The sequence below is a fragment of the Macaca nemestrina genome, chromosome 20 (assembly GCF_043159975.1).
Source record: "Macaca nemestrina isolate mMacNem1 chromosome 20, mMacNem.hap1, whole genome shotgun sequence".
Lineage (NCBI taxonomy): Eukaryota > Metazoa > Chordata > Mammalia > Primates > Cercopithecidae > Macaca > Macaca nemestrina.
The window spans coordinates 63,117,649-63,136,994 of NC_092144.1; the positions used below are offsets into that span (position 1 = coordinate 63,117,649).

Sequence of the window (19,346 nt, forward strand, 5' to 3'; positions counted from 1 at the left end):
TTGGTTTTGTTTTTGAGACAGAGTCTTGCTCTGTCGCCCAGACTAGAGTGCGGTGGCACGATCCCGGCTCACTGCGACCTCCACCTCAGGCAATTCTCCTGCCTCAGCCTCCCGAGTAGTTGGGATTACAGGCATGTGCCACCGCGTCCGGCTAATTTTTGTAGTTTTAGCAGAGATGAGGTTTCACCATCTTGGCCAGGCTGGTCTCAAACTCCTGACCTCATGATCCACCTGCCTCGGCCTCCCAAAGTGCTGGGATTACAGGTGTGAGCCACCATGCCCAGCCTAAATTTGGGTTGTTTTAAGCCACTCACTTTGTGGTAATTGTTACAGCAGCAATGGGAAATTAATAGTTTATGTAGAAAACCCTAAGAAATCTAAAAAATCTGGAGAACGAGATTTTAAGGAAATAGACTACGAAATTAACATACAAAAACTACTTTATTTCTATATACTAGCAATTAATACATGGAAATTGAAAATAAAATACAATACTCCTCTGGTTTGAATATCCCCAACAAAACTCATTTGGAAACTTGGTCCCCGGTGTGGCCATATTGAGAGGTGGAGCCTTTAAGAGGTCACTGGATCATGAGAGTTCTGCTGTCATGAATGAATCAATCCATGCACAGATTAATGGACTGTGTTACCATGGGAACAGAAATGATGGTTTTATAGGAAGAAGAGAGACCTGAGCAAACAGTATACTCAGCGCTCTCACAATGATGTGCCACATTGCTTCAGGATGCCGCAGAGTGTCCACCAAGAAACCCTTAACAGCATTGACCAAAAAGGCCAAAAAATGTCTAATTTTAGTAAGGAGACCTTTGTTTCTTACAAAGGGTCGCAGCCTGCAGGCTAGCCATCTGGCAGGGTGGGAAGCATGGTCTCTACCAGAAGCAACACAGGTAGTTCAGAGGAGGAAAGCTGCCGCAGGAATTTATGCTGAATAGCAGTATGTTGAATATTAAGTAAACATACTCAACAGGTTATGGGAGAGTCATGCCTGTGTGTGATAAGCAAACATACATGTTCCTAGTTTATCTACCAGAACAAAATAAAACTCTCATTTTCTATATTTACTCTTAAGAGGAAACTCACGAACATTAATCTTTTCAAATTATATCAATATTCCAAGAACATCATGAAGGAGGTTTTATCTTTATTCTCCACTTTTTTTTTTGAGACAGAGTTTTGCTCTTGTTGCCCAGGCTGGAGTGCGGTGGCGCAATCTCAGCTCACTGCAGCCCCTGCCTCCTGGGTTCAAGCCATTCTCCTGCCTCAGCCTGCCAAGTAGCTGGGATTTACAGGCGTGCGCCACCACATCTGGCTAATGTTTTTGTATTTTTAGTAGAGATGAGGTTTCACCATGTTGGCCAGTTTGGTCTCGAACTCCTGACCTGAAGTAATCTACCCGCCTCAGCCTCCCAAACTGCTGGCATTACAGGCGTGAGCCACCATGCCTGGCCAAATTTAAAAAAAAAATTTTTTTTTTTTTTTGAGACCAAGATTTGCTCTTGGTGCCCACGCTGGAGTGTAATGGCACGATCTCAGCTCACTGCAACCTCCACCTCCCAGGTTCAAGCAATTCTCCTGCCTCAGCCTCCCAAATAGCTGGGACTACAGGCATGCACCACTAAGCCCAGCTAATTTTGTATTTTTAGTAGAGAAGGGGTTTCACCATGCTGGCCAGGCTGGTTTCTCCTGACCTCGGGTGATCTGCTTGCCTTGGCCTCCCAGAGTGCTAGGATTACAGGTGTGAGCCACCGTGCCTGGCCTTTTATTTCCCATATTCTTACTATGTATTTTCACTTCATGGAAAACAAGATGCATAGCATAGGTCTTACTTGGCATACAAGAAACTGATGTGGAAATATAATAATATGGTGCATATGCATCAATGGCAATGCAGATTTTGGGGTGTAAGAATGTGAAATTAACTTTCGCTAAGATTTTCATTATACCCCCAAAAGTATCCTAAGCCACAGTGTGGGGCACATAATTCAAGCGCAAAATGTGGTTATAGGTTTCCAAAACTGTGTTATTTGATTTCACCACGAAAAAAATTGTTCTTGATCCTTTAAGAGCCTAGTGGTGCATTGTTATTATGTTATGAAGTATCCTACTGAGACAGGATAAAACTATGTTGGCAGAAAGAATGTGATTCATTCATAGAGAAAAACCATTCTATTAGTTAAAACATTATATCTATGATACATTCTGAATAAAACATTAGCAAAGTGTGCTTTAAGCAGATAATGTGAGTTCTACTAAAGAATATGTTACTCTACTTCTGTTGATTAAACTCTTCACTCTGACTACTCTCTCTTCACTTTCTTTCTTTTTTAGATGGAGTTTTGTTCTTGTTGCCCAGGCTGGAGTGCAATGGCATGATCTTGGCTCACCACAACCTCCGCCTCCCGGGTTCAAGCGATTCTCCTGCCTCAGCCTCCCAAGTAGCTGGGATTACAGGCACCTACCAACATGCCCAGCTAATTTTGTATTTTTAGTAGAGATGGGGTTTCTCCATGTTGGTCAGGCTGGTCTCAAACTCCCGACCTCAGGTGATCCACCTGTCTCAGCCTCCCAAAGTGCTGGGATTACAAGTGTGAGCCACTGCGCCTGGCCTCTCTCTTCAATTTCAAAAACAAGATCAATTTTTCATCACTCTTTGCTAAACAACAGGTATTGCTCTTTAATGGATAACGGGGCGACCTTTTCCCCTGCAGTATTTCTACCACACAATCAGTGTCTAATTACCTATTACTCTCCTCCCACAAAAATCCCAATGTCCTAGGGTCTTGGCCTGCTCCATTTCATGTTCAGTTGATAGACCATTTCTTTCTTCTAAGCCACAGTACTCTCCTGGTAGGAGAAAGGCACCCTGAACATTATCAGAATGGTGAGTGACATCACGGTTTTACATTGTTTTTTGCCACTCCCAAATGCTAATTCCGACAATACTTGATTTTAAAAGCAAAGTCCTCCTTCTTCACAAATTGGATAGAAATAATCCTTCACCTAATTAATGATCTTCACCCAATCGATGATCCTTCCATCCCAATGATCTTTCCAAGAAACCACCATGGAAGGTGTGTAAGGATGCACAATAACAGATTTCAAAGTTCACACTGAAACTCAACAGTAGGCTTTCCAAAAAACCTTAAATAACTCAATAAAACATTTCATAAGGTGAAGGTAACTGACTGCCTACAAATATCCTGCAATCTTTTCATATATGAGTTAAAAAATATAATCTTTAGCATATTTGGACTGGTGAGTATTCTACAGTGTATAATATCAAAGGCAAACAGGGAAACCAGAGACTGTTATTCCTCATAGGAATTCTCACTTACCGTCAGTCACTGGGTAATGGCCTAAGGATGCATATTACATTTGTTTGGTTTCATCAAAGATATAAATTTTGATGCCTAGTAACCTGCGAGGCCTGGATAAACCCTCTGCCACATGTTTACATGATGTGTCTTGCTTATGGCCTCTCGTATCTATTAATGCTTCAACCCATGAGGGATTAGCCACTGTCACTGCATTTGTAAGGATTCTGTCAAGAATGAATGAATTGATGTGAAAAGAGTGAATTGTACCTAATGACCTCACCACACTCATTTGTAAGGTTTCTCTCCGGTATGCATTCTGTGATGACTTGCAAGATTTGAACTCTGCCTGAAGACCTTGCCACACTCATTACATTTGTAACGTTTTTCTCCAGTGTGGATTGCCATATGGGTAGTTAGACTTGACCTTACCCTAAAGGCTTTCCCACACTCTGTACACCTGTAAGGTTTCTCTCCAGTATGAATTCTTCGGTGATTTGCCAGGTGCGCATTTTGAGTAAAGACCTTGCCACATTCGTTACATTTGTAAGGTTTTTTCCCAGTATGGATTGCCTGATGGGTGGTTAGGCTTGAACGAACACTGAAGGCTTTCCCACACTCATTGCATCGGTAAGGTTTCTCTCCGGTGTGAGTCCTTTGATGATTTGCAAGGTGTGAATTTTGAGTGAAGACCTTGCCACATTCATTACATTTGTAAGGCTTCTCTCCAGTGTGGATGACCTTATGGGTAGTTAGGTTTGAATGCATACTAAAGGCTTTGCCACACTCATTACACTTGTAAGGTTTCTCTCCCGTATGAATTCGCCGATGAGTTGCAAGGTATGAATTGTGCCTAAAAACCTTGCCGCATTCATGACATTTGTAAGGTTTCTCTCCAGTATGTATTGCCTGATGAAAGGTTAGGCTTGAACGATCACTAAAGGCTCTGCCACAGTCATTACACTTGTAAGGTTTTTCTCCAGTATGAACTCTCCAGTGCCTTGCAAGTTGTGACGTTTGAGCGAAGACTTTCCCACATTCATTACACTTGTAAGGTTTCTCTCCGGAATGAATTCCCCGATGACTTCTAAGGTGTGATTTTTGAGTGAAGCTCTTGCCACATTCAATACATTTGTAAGGCTTCTCTCCAGAGTGGATTGCCTGATGGGTAGTCAGACTTGAACGAACACTGAAGGCTTTCCCACACTCATTACACTTGTAAGGTTTCTCGCCAGTATGAATTCTTCGATGATTTGCAAGTTGTGAATTTTGAGTGAAAACCTTGCTGCATTCATTGCATTTGAAAGGTTTTGTTCCAGTATGGATGACCTGATGGGTAGCTAGGTTTGAATGCATACTAAAGGCTTTGCCACATTCATTACACTTGTAAGGTTTCTCACCAGTATGAACCCTCCGATGCCTTCCGAGGTACGAATTGTACCTAAAGACTTTGCCACATTCATTACATTTGTAAGGTTTTTCTCCAGTGTGGATTGTCTGATGGATTGCTAGGCTTGAACGAACACTAAAGGCTTTACCGCACTCATTGCACTTGTAAGGTTTCTCTCCAGTGTGAATTCTCCAATGACTAATAAGGTGTGAATTTTGAGTGAAGAGCTTGCCACATTCATTACATTTGAATGGTTTTTCACCAGTATGAATTAACTGATGGGTAGTTAGGTTTGAATGTCCTCTAAAGGCTTTTCCACACTCATTACACTTGTAAGGTTTCTCTCCAGTATGAATTCGCCGATGAGTTGCAAGGTATGAATTGTGCCTGAAGACCTTGCCACACTCATGACATTTGTAAGGTTTCTCTCCAGTATGGATGACCTGATGAATAGTTAGATTTGAACGAACGGTAAAGGTTTTGCCACACTCACTGCATTTGTAAGGCTTCTCTCCACTATGAATTCTCCTATGACTCGTAAGGTTTGAATTCTGAGTGAACGCCTTGCCACATTCATTACACTTGTAAGGTTTTCCACAACTGTTTGCTTTTCGTCTTTGTGTGAGTAATGAAAAATGGTTAAGTTCATGATATTTTTTAGACCTGTGGGTTTGGACACTAGAAGGAATTTGTTGAAGTGGTGATACTGAGGAACCATTGTTCGTAGCCTTCTCAACTTGCTTACATTCATACATTTTCCCTTCACCTTGAAATAGCTGCAGTTCAGGCAGATGCGAATGAAAGCTTACTCCCAGCTGATTGTTAATAAGCTTGTTTTCTACGTCTCTTCTGTCGCGCTGATCTCTTTTACGTTCTTTCTGGGTCATAAGCACTCCCTTGTAATTTCCTGTGTCATCTCTCCATTGACACTCAAAGTCATGCATATTTTTCTGAAGTTCCTTGAAGGAAAAGTCTTCAATGTCAGGGCTTTCGTGTCTTTCCAACATCACTGTGTGGAATACTGCTTCTGTACTGCTCTTCTCTTCTGGTAGCAAATCCTTGGTTGTACATTTAGGAGGGATATCTATAAGACATAAAGAACCACACATTTCCAATTAATTACAGTAAGTAAGTATTTTACATTGAAAACATATTCCACCAAAAGTAATACTTCTATTGAACAGACTTCGGAACTTCAGAACCGTGAATTTCAATTTTTAGGAACAAAAATGTAGTTTTTTTTTTTTTTTGAGACAGAGTCTCGCTCTGTCACCCAGGCTGGAGTGCAGTGGTGCGATCTTGGCTCACTGCAAGCTCTGCCTCCCGGGTTCACGCCATTCTCCCGCCTCAGCCTCCTGAGTAGCTGGGACTACAGGTGCCCACCACCATACCCGGCTAGTTTTGTTTTTGTACTTTTAGTAGAGACAGGGTTTCACCATGTTAGCCAGGATGGTCTCGATCTCCTGACCTCGTGAGCCACCTGCCTCGGCCTCCCAAAGTGATGGAATTACAGGCATGAGTCACCACCCCCAGCCAAAAGTAGTATTTTTTAACAAATAAAATGCAGTTATATGTAATTCAAATATTTGGGAAGGGCTGGGTGTTGTGGCTCATGCCTGTAATCCCAATGCTTTCGGAGCCTAAGGTGGGAGGATCACAGGAGGCCACGAGTTTGAGACCAGCCTGGGCAACATAGCAAGACCCCATCTCTACAAAAACAAAATAATTTAAAAATTAGGCCAGGCGCGGTGACTCATGCCTGTAATCCCAGCACTTTGGGAGGCTGAGGAGGGTGGATCATGAGATCAGGAGATTGAGACCAGCTTGGCAAACATAGTGAAACCCCATCTCTACTAAAAATACAAGAATCAGTCAGGCGTGGTGGCATGCACCTGTAGTCTCAGCTTCTCAGGAGGCTGAGGCAGAATCGCTTGAACCTGGGAGGTGCAGGTTGCAGTGAGCCGAGATTGTGCCACTACACTCCAACAGGGGTGACAAAGCGAGACTCTGTCAAAAAAAAAAAAAAAAAAAAAAAATCAGTATGGCATGCTGGTATGTGCCTGAAGTTCTGGATACTCAAGAGGCCGAGGCTGCCGGGCACAGTGGCTCATGCTTGTAATCCCAACACTTTGGGAGGCCGAGGCAAGTGGATCACCTTAGGTCAGGAGTTCGAGACCAGCCTGGTCAACATGGCAAAACTCTTGTCTCTGCTAAAAATATAAACAATTGGCTGGGCATGGTAGTGGGCACCTGTAATCTCAGCAACTTGGGAAGCTGAGGAGGAGAATTGCTTGAACTCAGGAAGTGGAGGTTGCGGTGAGCTGAGATTGCACCATTGCACTCCAGCCTGGGCAATAAGACCAAAACTCCGTCTCATCCAAAAAAAAAAAAAAAAGGGCTGAGGCATGAGGATTGTCTTAGCCCAGGAGTTCAAGGTTACAGTGAGCTATGATTGTACCACTGCACTACAGCCTTAGAGCCACTAAGATGTCTTAAAAAATAAAAAAATAAATCGGGGTAGCCTAGCTTCAAACTACCTACGACCAAAACACTCACATGATGCAATCCTATGTTAGCCATCAAAGGATTATTTCTCCACCATGACCTCACAGCACAAACCAATTGGCCAAAAACATATGGCTAGCTCAGTTGAAGAAAAATAAGTTATACACATTTAAAGCATACTCATTATGTACAGATACATGTTAAAATACAACATAATATATTATAATGGCTCACAGGAAACATAATTAAGAAGCAGGAATTCTGAACTGCAAAACCATAACAGCACTAGGAAAATGAATATTCAATAAAACTATGTCAGAAAAAAAGGTCTTGAAATACCTATTATATAACTATATCCACACAGAGCAGGCATTTTGCAACATTAGTAAGTGGTACATGACAGTTATATTTCTTTGTTTTTTTTTTTGTTTTTTTTTAGACAAAGTCTTGCTCTATTCCCCAGGCTGGAGTGTAGTGGCACGATCTCGGCTCTCTGCAACCCCCGCCTCCAGGGTTCAAGCGACTCTCCTGCCTCAGCCTCCCGAATAGCTGGGACTACAGGCGTGTGCCATTACACCTGGATAATTTTTGTATTTTTAGTAGAGACGGGATTTCACCATGTTGGTCAGGCTGGTCTTCAACTCCTGACCTCACTATCTGCCTGCCTCGGCCTCCCAAAGTGCTGGGATTACAGGCATGAGCCTCCGCGCCTAGCCTGACAGTTACATTTCATAATACATGCTGAAAACCATAATGTGTTAATTTTATTAAAATCAACTAATAAGATATTCTAGCAGCCCATGATAAAATGAATTGAGAGGAGTAACTGCATATATAAAATGTTCTTGTTTAAGGCCATGTGTGGAAACTTAAAAAAAAAAAAAATTATTGGCCAGGCGTGGTAGCTCACGCCTGTAATCCCAGCACTTTGGGAGGCTGCAGCAGGTGGATCACCTGAGGTCGGGAGTTCAAGACCAGCCTGACCAACGTGGAGAAACCCCATCTCTACTAAAAATACAAAATTAACCAGGCATGATGGCACATGCCTGTAATCCCAGCTACTTGGGAGGCTGAAGCAGGAGAATCTCTTGAATCCAGGAGGCAGAGGTTGTGGTGAGCTGACATCCCACCATTGCACTCTAGCCTGGGCAACAAGAGTGAAACTTTGTCTCCAAAAAAAAAAAAAAAAAAATTATTGTCTGTGGGATAATAAACAATTTTCTCTTAAGAAAAAGAAAGATTTTTATTTCAGAACCAGCACAGATAACAAGAACTGGAATATGATTTTTTTTAAAAATTCTATATTGACAAATTATATATATTTACAGGAAACAAACTGATATTCTGTTATAGGTATACAATGTGGACTGATGGAAACAAGCTTATTACCATATAAGTCATCTCAAAAACCTATCATTTACTCCTAATGTTTTCACCCAGTGACTGACATCTCCCTATTCCCTCCAGTCCTCAACCTGTGGTAACCCACACACTACTCTTTGCTGCTATTAGTTTTATTGGTTTAGATTCCAAATATAAGTGAGGACATGTAGTACATGTACTTCTGTGCTGAAGCCTGGAAAAACAGAATATGCACCCCATGTAAGACTAAGAATCAATGAGAGAATGATTTTGTTAGGTGTCTTTACAGTTATGCTGAGAACAATCTCAGAAGATAGAACCCACTCGCTTATCACACACCCCCATGAAGAACGGCAAAAGCAGAATGGAAGAAATGGCTGAGGGAACTCGACAGGCAGAGACGGCTGGAGTCTCTTCCATGAGGTTCGGGGCAGCAGATGCCAAGGAGCAGCAGCCAATGGCAGGTCTCCACGCACAGGAAATGGGGTGGAACATAAATAAGTCTAAATGTTAGGACTAAGCACTATGGAGGCTTCACCTCTGACTCATATGGACTAAGAACTGAGCACCATATGGAATTCAATACAGAGGGCGAGACCAAGAAAGCAAGCAGTCTCTTCAAAAGGAACCACAGAGTTCAAATGACAGGGTGTTGTCCATCATGGTCAAGACTTTGCCTCTGTCTCTGAGGCAACTTATTTCCCCAAAGAACTGTCTCATTTGCAGAGTTTCCCACACTTATTTATTTATTTATTTTGAGACGGAGTTCCGCTCTGCCACCTAGGCTGTAGTGCAGTAGCATCATCTTGACTCACTGCAACCTCTGCCTCCCGGGTTCAAGCAATTCTCTTGCCTCAGCCTCCTGAGTAGCTGGGACTACAGGCATGCGCCACCACGCCCAGCTAATTTTTTTGTATTTTTAGTAGAGATGGGGTTTCACAATATTGGTCAGGCTGGTCTTGAACTCCTGAACTCAAGTGATCTGCTCGCCTTGGCCTCCCAAAGTGTTGAGATTACAGGCATGAGCAACTGTGCCCAGCCTCCCACACTCTAAGGAGTGGCCTTCTCTCTGCCCATCTGAGCTCTTACCTGTGATCACACCTTTGACACATTCCCGCATTCTTGGTTTTCTTGCTATTTTCACACAGTTCTTCACAGTCCAGGGCTCTTTCCCTTCCTCCAACATGGAGATAATATTCATATCAAAATGACACAGTCCTGTTTATAAAAAGAAAGGATCACAATGTGCTGGGGCTTTTTCAGAATCCCAGCCCTATGTTTACATGAGAGGACATTACAGGTGGATCTAAGAAAACGTCAAAAATTCATCCACCGGGCCAGGCGCGGTGGCTCACGCCTGTAATCCCAGCACTTTGGGAGGTCGAGGCGGGCGGATCACAAGGTCAGGAGATCGAGATCATCCTTGCTACCACGGTGAAACCCTGTCTCTACTAAAAACACAAAAAATTAGCCGGGCGAGGTGGCAGCGCCTGTAGTCCCAGCTACTCGGGAGGCTGAGGCAGGAGAATGGCGTGAACCCGGGAGGCAGAGCTTGCAGTGAGCCGAGATCGTACCACTGCACTCCAGCCTGGGAGACAGAGCAAGACTCCGTCTCAAAAAAAAAAAAAAAAAGAACAGATCTTGACTTCTGGAAGAAAGTCATTCTTACCCAGAGAAACCAGGTTCCAGTAGTTCTCCAACATCACATCCCTGTATAGAGTCCTCTGAGCAGGGTCCAGGCATTTCCACTCCTCCTGAGAGAATTCTATGGCCACATCCCTAAATGTCAACCGTACCTAAAATGAAAAACACATTTCACCAAGTGGCTAAGGGGAGAGTTCAAAACTTCACATAAAAGGAGAAGAGGAGAAAACTGTGAGAATAGGTCAAATTGAAGTGGGTGAGCTGACAGATCCAGATTGTGACAATGTGACATACAGATTTGGTCTTCATCCCCCTCTCCTGACATAAGAGGTCTCTTGAAATCTGTGAAGTGATAAGTGTCTTTTTGTACATTAATGGGATAATTGGTGGCTGGAGCACCTAGGTAGCTTCAGGATGGAGAGCGGTCACTGGAACTAAGGCTCGGAGGGTGGTCACTGGAAAGACTGAGGCTCGGTTAGACTAAGCCTCTGTCCTCTCGGGAGGGCAGAGGGAATGAAGGTTCAGTTGATCACCAATGCTAATGATGGGAGCAATGCCTCCATAATGGGGCCTCCATGAAAACTCAAAAGACAGAATACATCCCAGCTCCTCACTCCTCTCCCAGACCTCAGCTAATAGATCACTTCCATCTAGATGTTCATCTGTGTGCTTTGTAGTATCTTCTCTTATAAATGGGTAAATATAAGTAAAGTGTGTCCCTGTGTTCTGTGAGCTACTCAAGCAAACTAATCAATTCCAAGGAGGGGGTCACCGGAATTCATAATTCACAGTTGGTCACTGAGAAGCACAGGCCACAACCTGTGTTTGCGACTGGCATGAAAGTGTGTGTGCTGTTGTGGGACTGAACCCTCAGCCTATGGGAGCTGACCCTATATCCAGATAGACAGTGTCAGAATGGAATCGAATATGAGAACACCCATGTGGGGTCTGTTGCAGGACTGTTTATTTCATGTGTAGAGGAAAACCCAATACCTCCAAGATCACAGAAGTATTCATATTATGGAAGCAAAGTAGGAGAAACTGAGTCTGTTTTTCCCATATTTCCCTATACATTAAGGACTTTTGAGCAAGTTATGTCTCCCTAATTCTGTTTGATTATTCTTTTACCTAAGAGGTTGTGATATCCTCTATATTAGTGTCCATTTCTCAGTTTTATGGGCAATAAGTATACAAATAAAAAACTGAAAACAGGTTATCTCTATGGAAGTGTTAGATATGTTTGATATACTTAGTGATAGTCAATATCTACATGAACTAAAGCACAACTGATACCTTAAGAAATGATAATGCGGCTGGGCGTGGTGGCTCACGCCTGTAATCTAGCACTTTGAAAGGCCGAGGCGGGTGGATCGCTTGAGGTCAGGAGTTCAAGACCAGCCTGGCCAACATGGTGAAACCCCGTCTCTACTAAAAATACAAAAATTAGCCAGGCATGGTGGCAGGTGCCTGTAATCCAAGCTATTCAGGAGGCTAAGGCAGGAGAATCACTTAAACCCAGGAGCTGGAAGTTGCAGTGAGCCGAGATCACGCCACTGCACTCCAGCCTGGGCGAAAGAGTGAGACTCCATCTCAAAAAAAAAAAAAAAAGAAAGAAAACTGTACTGAAGTGATGCTGTCTATAAGACAGAGGAGTAGGAAGTCCCAACCACTACCCATGGAGACACAGATTTCATAACACTACATGGACTAAATTGCCTTTGTGGGAAATCTGGCAACCACATCAGAGGTTAGAACTCTTTTGAAACACCTACTCACCTGAGGCCCTGCCCTGGCATGATGCAGTATCCCTGTGAGAAAACCACACTTCCATTTTCTCCTGGGGAGAGAAAGTATGGGAATATCCATCTAACATTCGGACTTCTTTTTTTCTCTTTTTTCCTGTAATACCACACAAGGCTCATAACGTTCTGACTTTTCAGGGCACTGCTAAGGGACAAGTTTCTGTCTTGCCTGAATACAAACACTGAAGTAACAGGACCCCAGGTAAGCAAGCTACTGAGAACAAAGCCATCCATCATAAACCAGAGCTTGTAGTAACGTAGGCAGACACTAGGTGGCGGTGCAGCCCCCAGCTTACTAGAACACCAGCGAAGCAAAGCTGCTGCGGAACAGCCGGCAGACAACAGAGGCTTTCCCCGCATACAAACCGGCACAACTGCTTTAGTTAAGCTACAAGCAAAAAGTCCCTAGAAAAGGCGTGAGGGATCTCCAGAGCCTCTAGTCAGGATGACTGTAGCATGTCTTCCCTGAAGGAAGCCAGAATCAAAAACTAGAAGTGGCTGATTAGTGAAAAGCTCAGGTCCCAACAGGAGGTAACAAGATATCAAAAGAGGCCGGGCACGGTGGCTCACGCCTGTAACCCCAGCACTTTGGGAGGCCGAGGCGGGTGGATCACGAGGTCAGGAGTTCGAGACCAGCCTGGCCAACATGGTGAAATCCCACCTCTACTTAAAATACAAAAATTAGCAGGGCATGGTGGCAGATGCCTGCAATCCCAGCTACTCAGGAGGCCAAGGCAGAAAATCGCTTGAACCCGGGAGGCGGAGGTTGCAGTGAGCTGAGATCGCACCACTGCACTCCAGCCTGGGTGACAGAGTGACACTCCATCTCAAAAAAAAAAAAAAAAGATATCAAAAGGAAAAAAAAGAAACATGGACCGTACACAGCAACACATTAAATCACCACAAAGTAATACTAAAGCAGCATATATATACACACACACACACACACACACGTTAACAAAGAAATAACAATAAGACTCCTAAAGTTGCTCAATGTATTAAGGCAGTACTCATAAACAACTTCAGAAAATCAGAAAAACAATAAATATGAGACTATCAACAAAGAGATAAAAACTATGAATAAGAAACAGAAATTCTAGACTGAAAAACATAACTGAATTAAAAAACACACTAGAGCCAGGCGTGGTGGCTCATGCCTGTAATCCCAGCGCTTTGGAAGGCTGAGCCGAGAGGGCTGCTTGAGCCTGTGAGTTCAAAACCAACCTGGCAACATAGTAAGACCCTATCTCTACAAAATAAATAAATAAATAAAAATGAGCTGGGCATGGAGGCATGCATCTTTAGTCCAAGCTACTTGAGAGGCTGAGGTGGGAGGACTGCTCGAGCGCAAGAGTTCAAGGTTGCAGTGAACTATGATTGTGCCACTACACTCCAGCCTGGGTGACAACAAGACTCTGACACACACACACACACACACACACACACACACACACACACACACAGTAGACTTGACCAGGCAGAAGGAATCAATAGTGAAGTGAAAAAAGGAGAAAATGAGGCTAGGCACAGTGGTTGATGTCCCTTCTCCCAGAACCTTGGGATGCTGAGGGAGGAGGGTCGCTTGAGGCCAGGAGTTCAAGACCAGTCTGGGCAACATAGGGAGACTGTCATTTCTACAAAAAATGGGCCAGGCGTGGTGGCTCATGCCTGTAATCCCAGCACTTTGGGAGGCCGAGGCAGGTGGATCACCTGAGGTCAGGAGTTCAAGACCAGCCTGGCCAACATGATGAAACCTCGTCTCTACAAAAATACAAAAACTTAGCTGGGCATGGTGGCGGGCGCCTGTAATCCCAGCTAATTGGGAGGCTGAGGCAGGAGAATCGCTTGGACCCAGGAGATGGAGGTTGCAATGAGCTGAGATCGCACCATTACACTCCAGCCTGGGCAACAAGAGTTGCCATATCGGGAAAAAAAAAAAATACACAAAATTAGCTGGGTGTAGTGGCAGGAGCCTGTAGTCCCAGCTACTCAGGAGGCTGAGGTAGGAGGATCATTTGAGCCTAGGAGGTTGAAGGTGCAGTAAGCTATGATCACACCACTGTACTCCAGCCTGGGCTACAAAGTGAGACCCTGTCTCTAAAAAACATAAAAAATAAAAGGAGAAAATGAAATAGAAGAATGATGAAGATAGTCAGGCATGGTGATGTGTGCCTGTAATCCCAGCTACTCAGGAGGCTGAGGCAGAAGAATCAGTTGAACTCGGGAGGCAGAGGTTGCAGTGAGCCAAGATCACACCACTGCACTCCAGCCTGGGCAACAAGAGTGAAACTCCGTCTCAAAAAAACAAACAAACAAACAAAAAAGGTCTGCCTTGGCCTCCCAAAGTTCTGGGATTACAGGTGTGAGCCACCACGCCCGGCCCAATCAGCAGCACTCTTAAACGCCAGTAACGTTCAAGCTGAGAAACACATCATCAAGAATGCAATCCTATTAAAAATAGCCACACACCCCCAAAAATGCCTAGAAATATGTCTAACCAAGGTGGTGAACTATCTCTATGAACTACAAAATACCAGTGAAAGAAATCAGAGACAACACAAACAAATGGAAAGCATTTCATGCTCATGGGTTGAAATAATCAATATCATTGATATGTCCAAACTGCCCAAAGCAATCTATACATTCAACAGTATTTCCTATTAAATGATCAACATAACTTTTCACAGAATTAGAAAAACCTTCTAAAATGTATATGAAAGCTAAAAAAGAGCTCAAAGAGCCAAGACAGTCCTAAGCAAAAGGAATAAAGCTGGATGCGTCACACTACCTGACTTCAAACTATATTGCAAGGCTACAGTAAACAAAATAGCATGGTACTGGTACAGAAACAGACACATATACCAATGGAATAGAACAGAGACCCCTAAAATAAAGGCCCACACCTCCAACCAATTGATCTTCAGCAAAATCAACAAAAATAAACAATGAGGAAAGGATACCCTATTCAATAAGTGGTGCTGGGAAAACTGGCTAAACATCTGCAGAAGAATGAAACTGGACCCCTATCTCTCACCATATAAAAAAATTAACTTGAGATGGATTAAATAATATAAGACCTCCAACTATAAAAATTCTAGAAGACTTTGGCCTAAGCAAGGAATTCATGAAGACCTCAATAGTAAATGCAGCAAAATGAAAAACAGACAAGTGGAACTTAATTAAAGAGCTTGTTACAGAAAAACAAACTATCAACAAAATAAACAATCTACAGAATGGGAGAAAATACTTGCAAACTACGCATCTGACAAATGACTAATATCCAGAATCTATAAGAAACATAAGCAAATCAACAAGAAGAAAACAAATTACCCTACTAAAAAGTGACAAAATAACATAAACAGACACTTCTCAAAAGAAGTCATACTATTGGCCAACAAGCATATGAAAAATGCTCAACACCTTGATCATCAGAGAATGCAAATCAAAACCATAATGAGACACCATTTCATACCAGGCATAATAGCTATTATTAAAAAGTCAAAAAAATAACAATTATTGACAAGGCTTCAGAGAAAAGGAAACACTTATACACTCATACACTTACGGGAATGCAAATCTGTTCAGACCATGTGGAAAGCAGTTCGGAGATTTCTCAAAGACTGAAAACAGAATTACAATTCAAACCAGCAATCCCATTACTGGATATGTACCCGAAGGAAAATAGATTGTTCTCTCAAAAAGACACCTGTATTCATATGTATATTGCAGCACCATTTACAATAGCAAAGACATGGAATCAACCTAGGTGACCATCAACAGTGGATCAGATAAAGAAAATATAGTAGACATATACCCTATGGAATATTATACAGCCATAAAAAAACAAAATCATGTCCTTTGCAACAACATGGATGCAACTGGAGGCCATTATCCCTAGCGAATTAATGCACAAATAGAAAAATACCGCACATTCTCACGATGGAAGCTAAACACTGGGTGCACAAGAACACAAAGATGAGAACAACAGACACTGAGGACTCCAAAAAGGAACAGGAAGGAAGAGGGGAAGGACTGAAAAACTATCTATCGGGTACTATGTTCACTACTTGGGTGATGGGATCTTCGGAAGACTAAACCTCAACATCACTAAATATGCCCACGTAAGAAATCTCATGTGTACCCCCTGAATCTAAATAGTATAAAATGAATCAAATAAAGTACGTACCAATGTACACACATTCAAATTCATAAGACACATTCTGTGGAAAAATCAAATTGTTTTTCCTACTATAATCTCAGAAAATGCTTCTAAAATCAGATGTGCCAGGTACAGTGGCTCACGCCTATAATCCCAGCACTTTAGGAGGCCAAGGCAGGAGTACTGCGTGAACTCAGGAAAACAGCCTGGGACATGGAATGAAACCTCATCTCTACAAAAAAATCAAGCTGGGCATGGTGGTGCATGCCTATAGTCTCAGTTACTCCAGAGGCTAAGGTGGGAGGATCCCTTAAGCCCCAGAGATCGAGGCTGCAGTGAGCTGTGATCCCACCACTGAACTCCAGCCTGGACAACACAGTGAAACCCTGTCTCAAAACAATAAACAAACAAACAAATAAATATATAAACAGATGTATAGTTTCCCCCCATACCAGCAAGCAATCAATTGTGCAGGAGGCACCGCCTGGGTGTCCTCCAACCCCAGTTCAGTTTCAACACCATCGACCTGGAGATAGTGTCAAATCCCACAGGTTGAGGGTTCAGTCCCACTTTGGGTGCCAATAGCAAGCCCCAGGTTGTTTTTCCTGTGCTTTTGACAGACTATTAATCAGGGTTCCTGTAATTCCCTCATTGGGTTCAATTAATTTGCTAGACCTCACAGACCTCAGGGAGATACTTTATGTACATTTACCCATTTATTATAAAGGATATTACAACAAATGTATATGAAGAGATGCAGACAGTGAGGTATGGGAAAAGGGGCTGGGACTTCCATGCCCTCCCTGGGCATGCTACCCTCAGGAATCTCCGCATGCTCACCTATCCTGCAGCTCTCTCTGAACCGTGTGCTTTTGGGTTTTCATAGAAATTTCATGAAATAGGCATGATGAAACCATTGGCCACTGGTGATCAACCTTCATCGCCTCTCCCTCTCCCTGGCAGCTGAGGAGTGGAGTTTAAAGCCCCAATCTTCCAATCTTGCCGTGGATATTCTGGTGACCCGCGCCCTATCCTGAAGCCTGTTGGGGGCTGCCAGCTATCAGTCAATACATCAGCATGCAAAAGGCAACACTTTGGAAACTCTACAGATTTTAGGAGCTGTATATGCCAGGAACTGGGTCAAAGACAAAGGCCATGTGAACAACCCACCAGTAGATAAAGATAAAGCATATCATTTCATTTCGTAAGGCCTTCCAAAACAAGATAAACCAAACAAATAATTGAGAAAGGGGTAAGCAAAGAAAGATTACTTTTACAACAGAATAATGTGCAATTGAAAGGAACACAACAGTGCATATATAAAGAATTAAACCAAGCCGGGCACGATGGCTCATGCCCGTAATCCCAGCACTTTAGGAGGCACAGTCAGGAGGATGGCTTGGGCCCAGGAGTTCAAGACCAGCCTGGACAACATAGTGAGAACCTGTCTCTACAAAAAACAAAAACATAAAAAATTAGCTGGGTGAGACTGAGGTGGGACAACTGCTTGGGCCAAGGAGGTCAAGGCTACAGTGAGTCACGACTGTACTATAACCGAGTACCCTCATTTTTCCAAGAAAAAGGGGGTGAGTTATTATTTTTTTCTCTTATTTTCTCTTTTCTCCATTTTCCCCCGTTCCCTACTTCCTACTTAGCCCTTTAGAAATACACTTATAACCTTTTACCTCCCCTTCACCAGACACTCTCTACAGGGCAAGTTCATCTATGTGCTTGGAGCTCCAGAGGGGAATCTCACCTGCCAGGCCTCGAGACAGCAATCAGTCTACAACCCACAGTGCTGCTACAACACTCTCTCCCACCCGGAGAGTTTCAGCCACTTTTACAACCTAGTTCTGGTTGCCAGCTCAACCCCTCGGTACCTAAGGCACAGAAGCAAGTTAGGGGGACCCCCACCTGCTTGCTTCCTCTCCTGCGTGCCATTCATGCCAAGCCCCCCTTTTTAAAGCACCTGCTTTCTGCTCCAAAAGAAACGCAGTACCTTAAGGCAGGAAGCCTGTACTTCTTCCCCAAAGCTAGCTTTGGAATTAAAAAGTCACCGTCTTTCTACTAGACCTTGCTCTTGTTAACGGAACTCTGCCAGCAGCGAGCAACTGAACCTGCATGTCAGTGACAGGGCCGCTGTGCTCCAGCCTCGCTCCAGCAACAGAGTGAGACCCCGTCTCAAAAAATGTAATAAAAGTTAAAAAGAAAATAAACTGCAGAATACAAAATAGCTCCTGAATTCCAGGAACAGAAAATGGAGCAAAGTATAAAAATTCATTTCATATATACACATCTACAAAGTAATGCAACCCACTCAGACTCACAAGGAATAAGAAAATGAAAATGCAATGGGGTGCATTATCTCCAGATTTTCGTAATATAAAATGAACACAGTGGCAAGTTTGCTTAATGAGGGGGAAATCTGACGTGGTACTGGTGCGAGAGGCCGCCTCTGCACCTGGGATAGGGATAGAATCTTGCCAGATCTAGCAACACGGGCAATGCACCATCCTAGAAGAGATCACTCTTCCCATGGCCAAGCCCGGAGGAACCCTCCACGATCTGTAGTGAAGTCGGCATGGTCACAGGCAGCCAGGGTGGCACCTTTTTTCTTCTCTTTGAGACAAGGTCTGGTTCTGTCACTCAGGCTGAAGTGCAGTGGTGCTATAATGGCTCACTGCAGCCTCAATCTCTGGGGTTCATGATCCTCCCACCCTGGCCTCCACAAGTGCTGGGATTACAGGTGTGAGCCACCATGCAGCACCCTGTGTGGTATTCTTCATAAAAGTGAGAAAGTTAAAAGATCCACCTGTCTTCATTCCCAGAATGCTCCGACAAGGATGTAGAAAAGTGAGCTCCTGTTTCCTAACACGAAAACATGTCAATGTTCAAAACTTGCAGGTTAACATATCACAACCAAACATTCACTGAGGAATTTGTTGAAATCTCATAATGATGTCAAAATACATTTCTACAGGACTCGCACTGACCCTTCCCACACAACTGAGAACAGTGGCTTCCCACTGAGATGTGAGGGAGGCTGGAAGGCTGGACAGGAAAAGGCATGCTTTCCCTCTTGGCGCATAAATGTATTGTTTCACTATAAAACAAATATATACATGATGCCATGTTTAAAATAAAAGAAA

At 43.3% G+C, this 19,346-nt stretch overlaps 1 protein-coding gene across 7 annotated transcripts in view; it reads right to left on the bottom strand.

Annotated features, from left to right (window-relative positions):
- Nucleotides 1-422: 422 nt before the first annotated feature.
- Nucleotides 423-19,346, bottom strand: part of LOC105497056 (zinc finger protein 160) — a 38,493-nt gene continuing 19,569 nt past the window's right edge. For 4 of the 7 annotated variants that reach the window (XM_071086078.1, XM_071086077.1, XM_071086075.1 and 1 more), the window contains 3 exons: nt 10,262-10,388; nt 9,682-9,810; nt 423-5,809 (listed from right to left, as the gene is read on the bottom strand). In XM_071086078.1, coding sequence (XP_070942179.1) covers nt 3,624-5,809; nt 9,682-9,810; nt 10,262-10,388 — 2,442 coding nt within the window. In that variant the 3' untranslated portion in view covers nt 423-3,623. Of the gene's footprint in view, nt 5,810-9,681; nt 9,811-10,261; nt 10,389-19,009; nt 19,066-19,346 lie in introns of all 7 variants that reach the window. The other 3 variants (XM_071086080.1, XM_071086079.1, XM_024797766.2) reach the window with 2 other exon arrangements.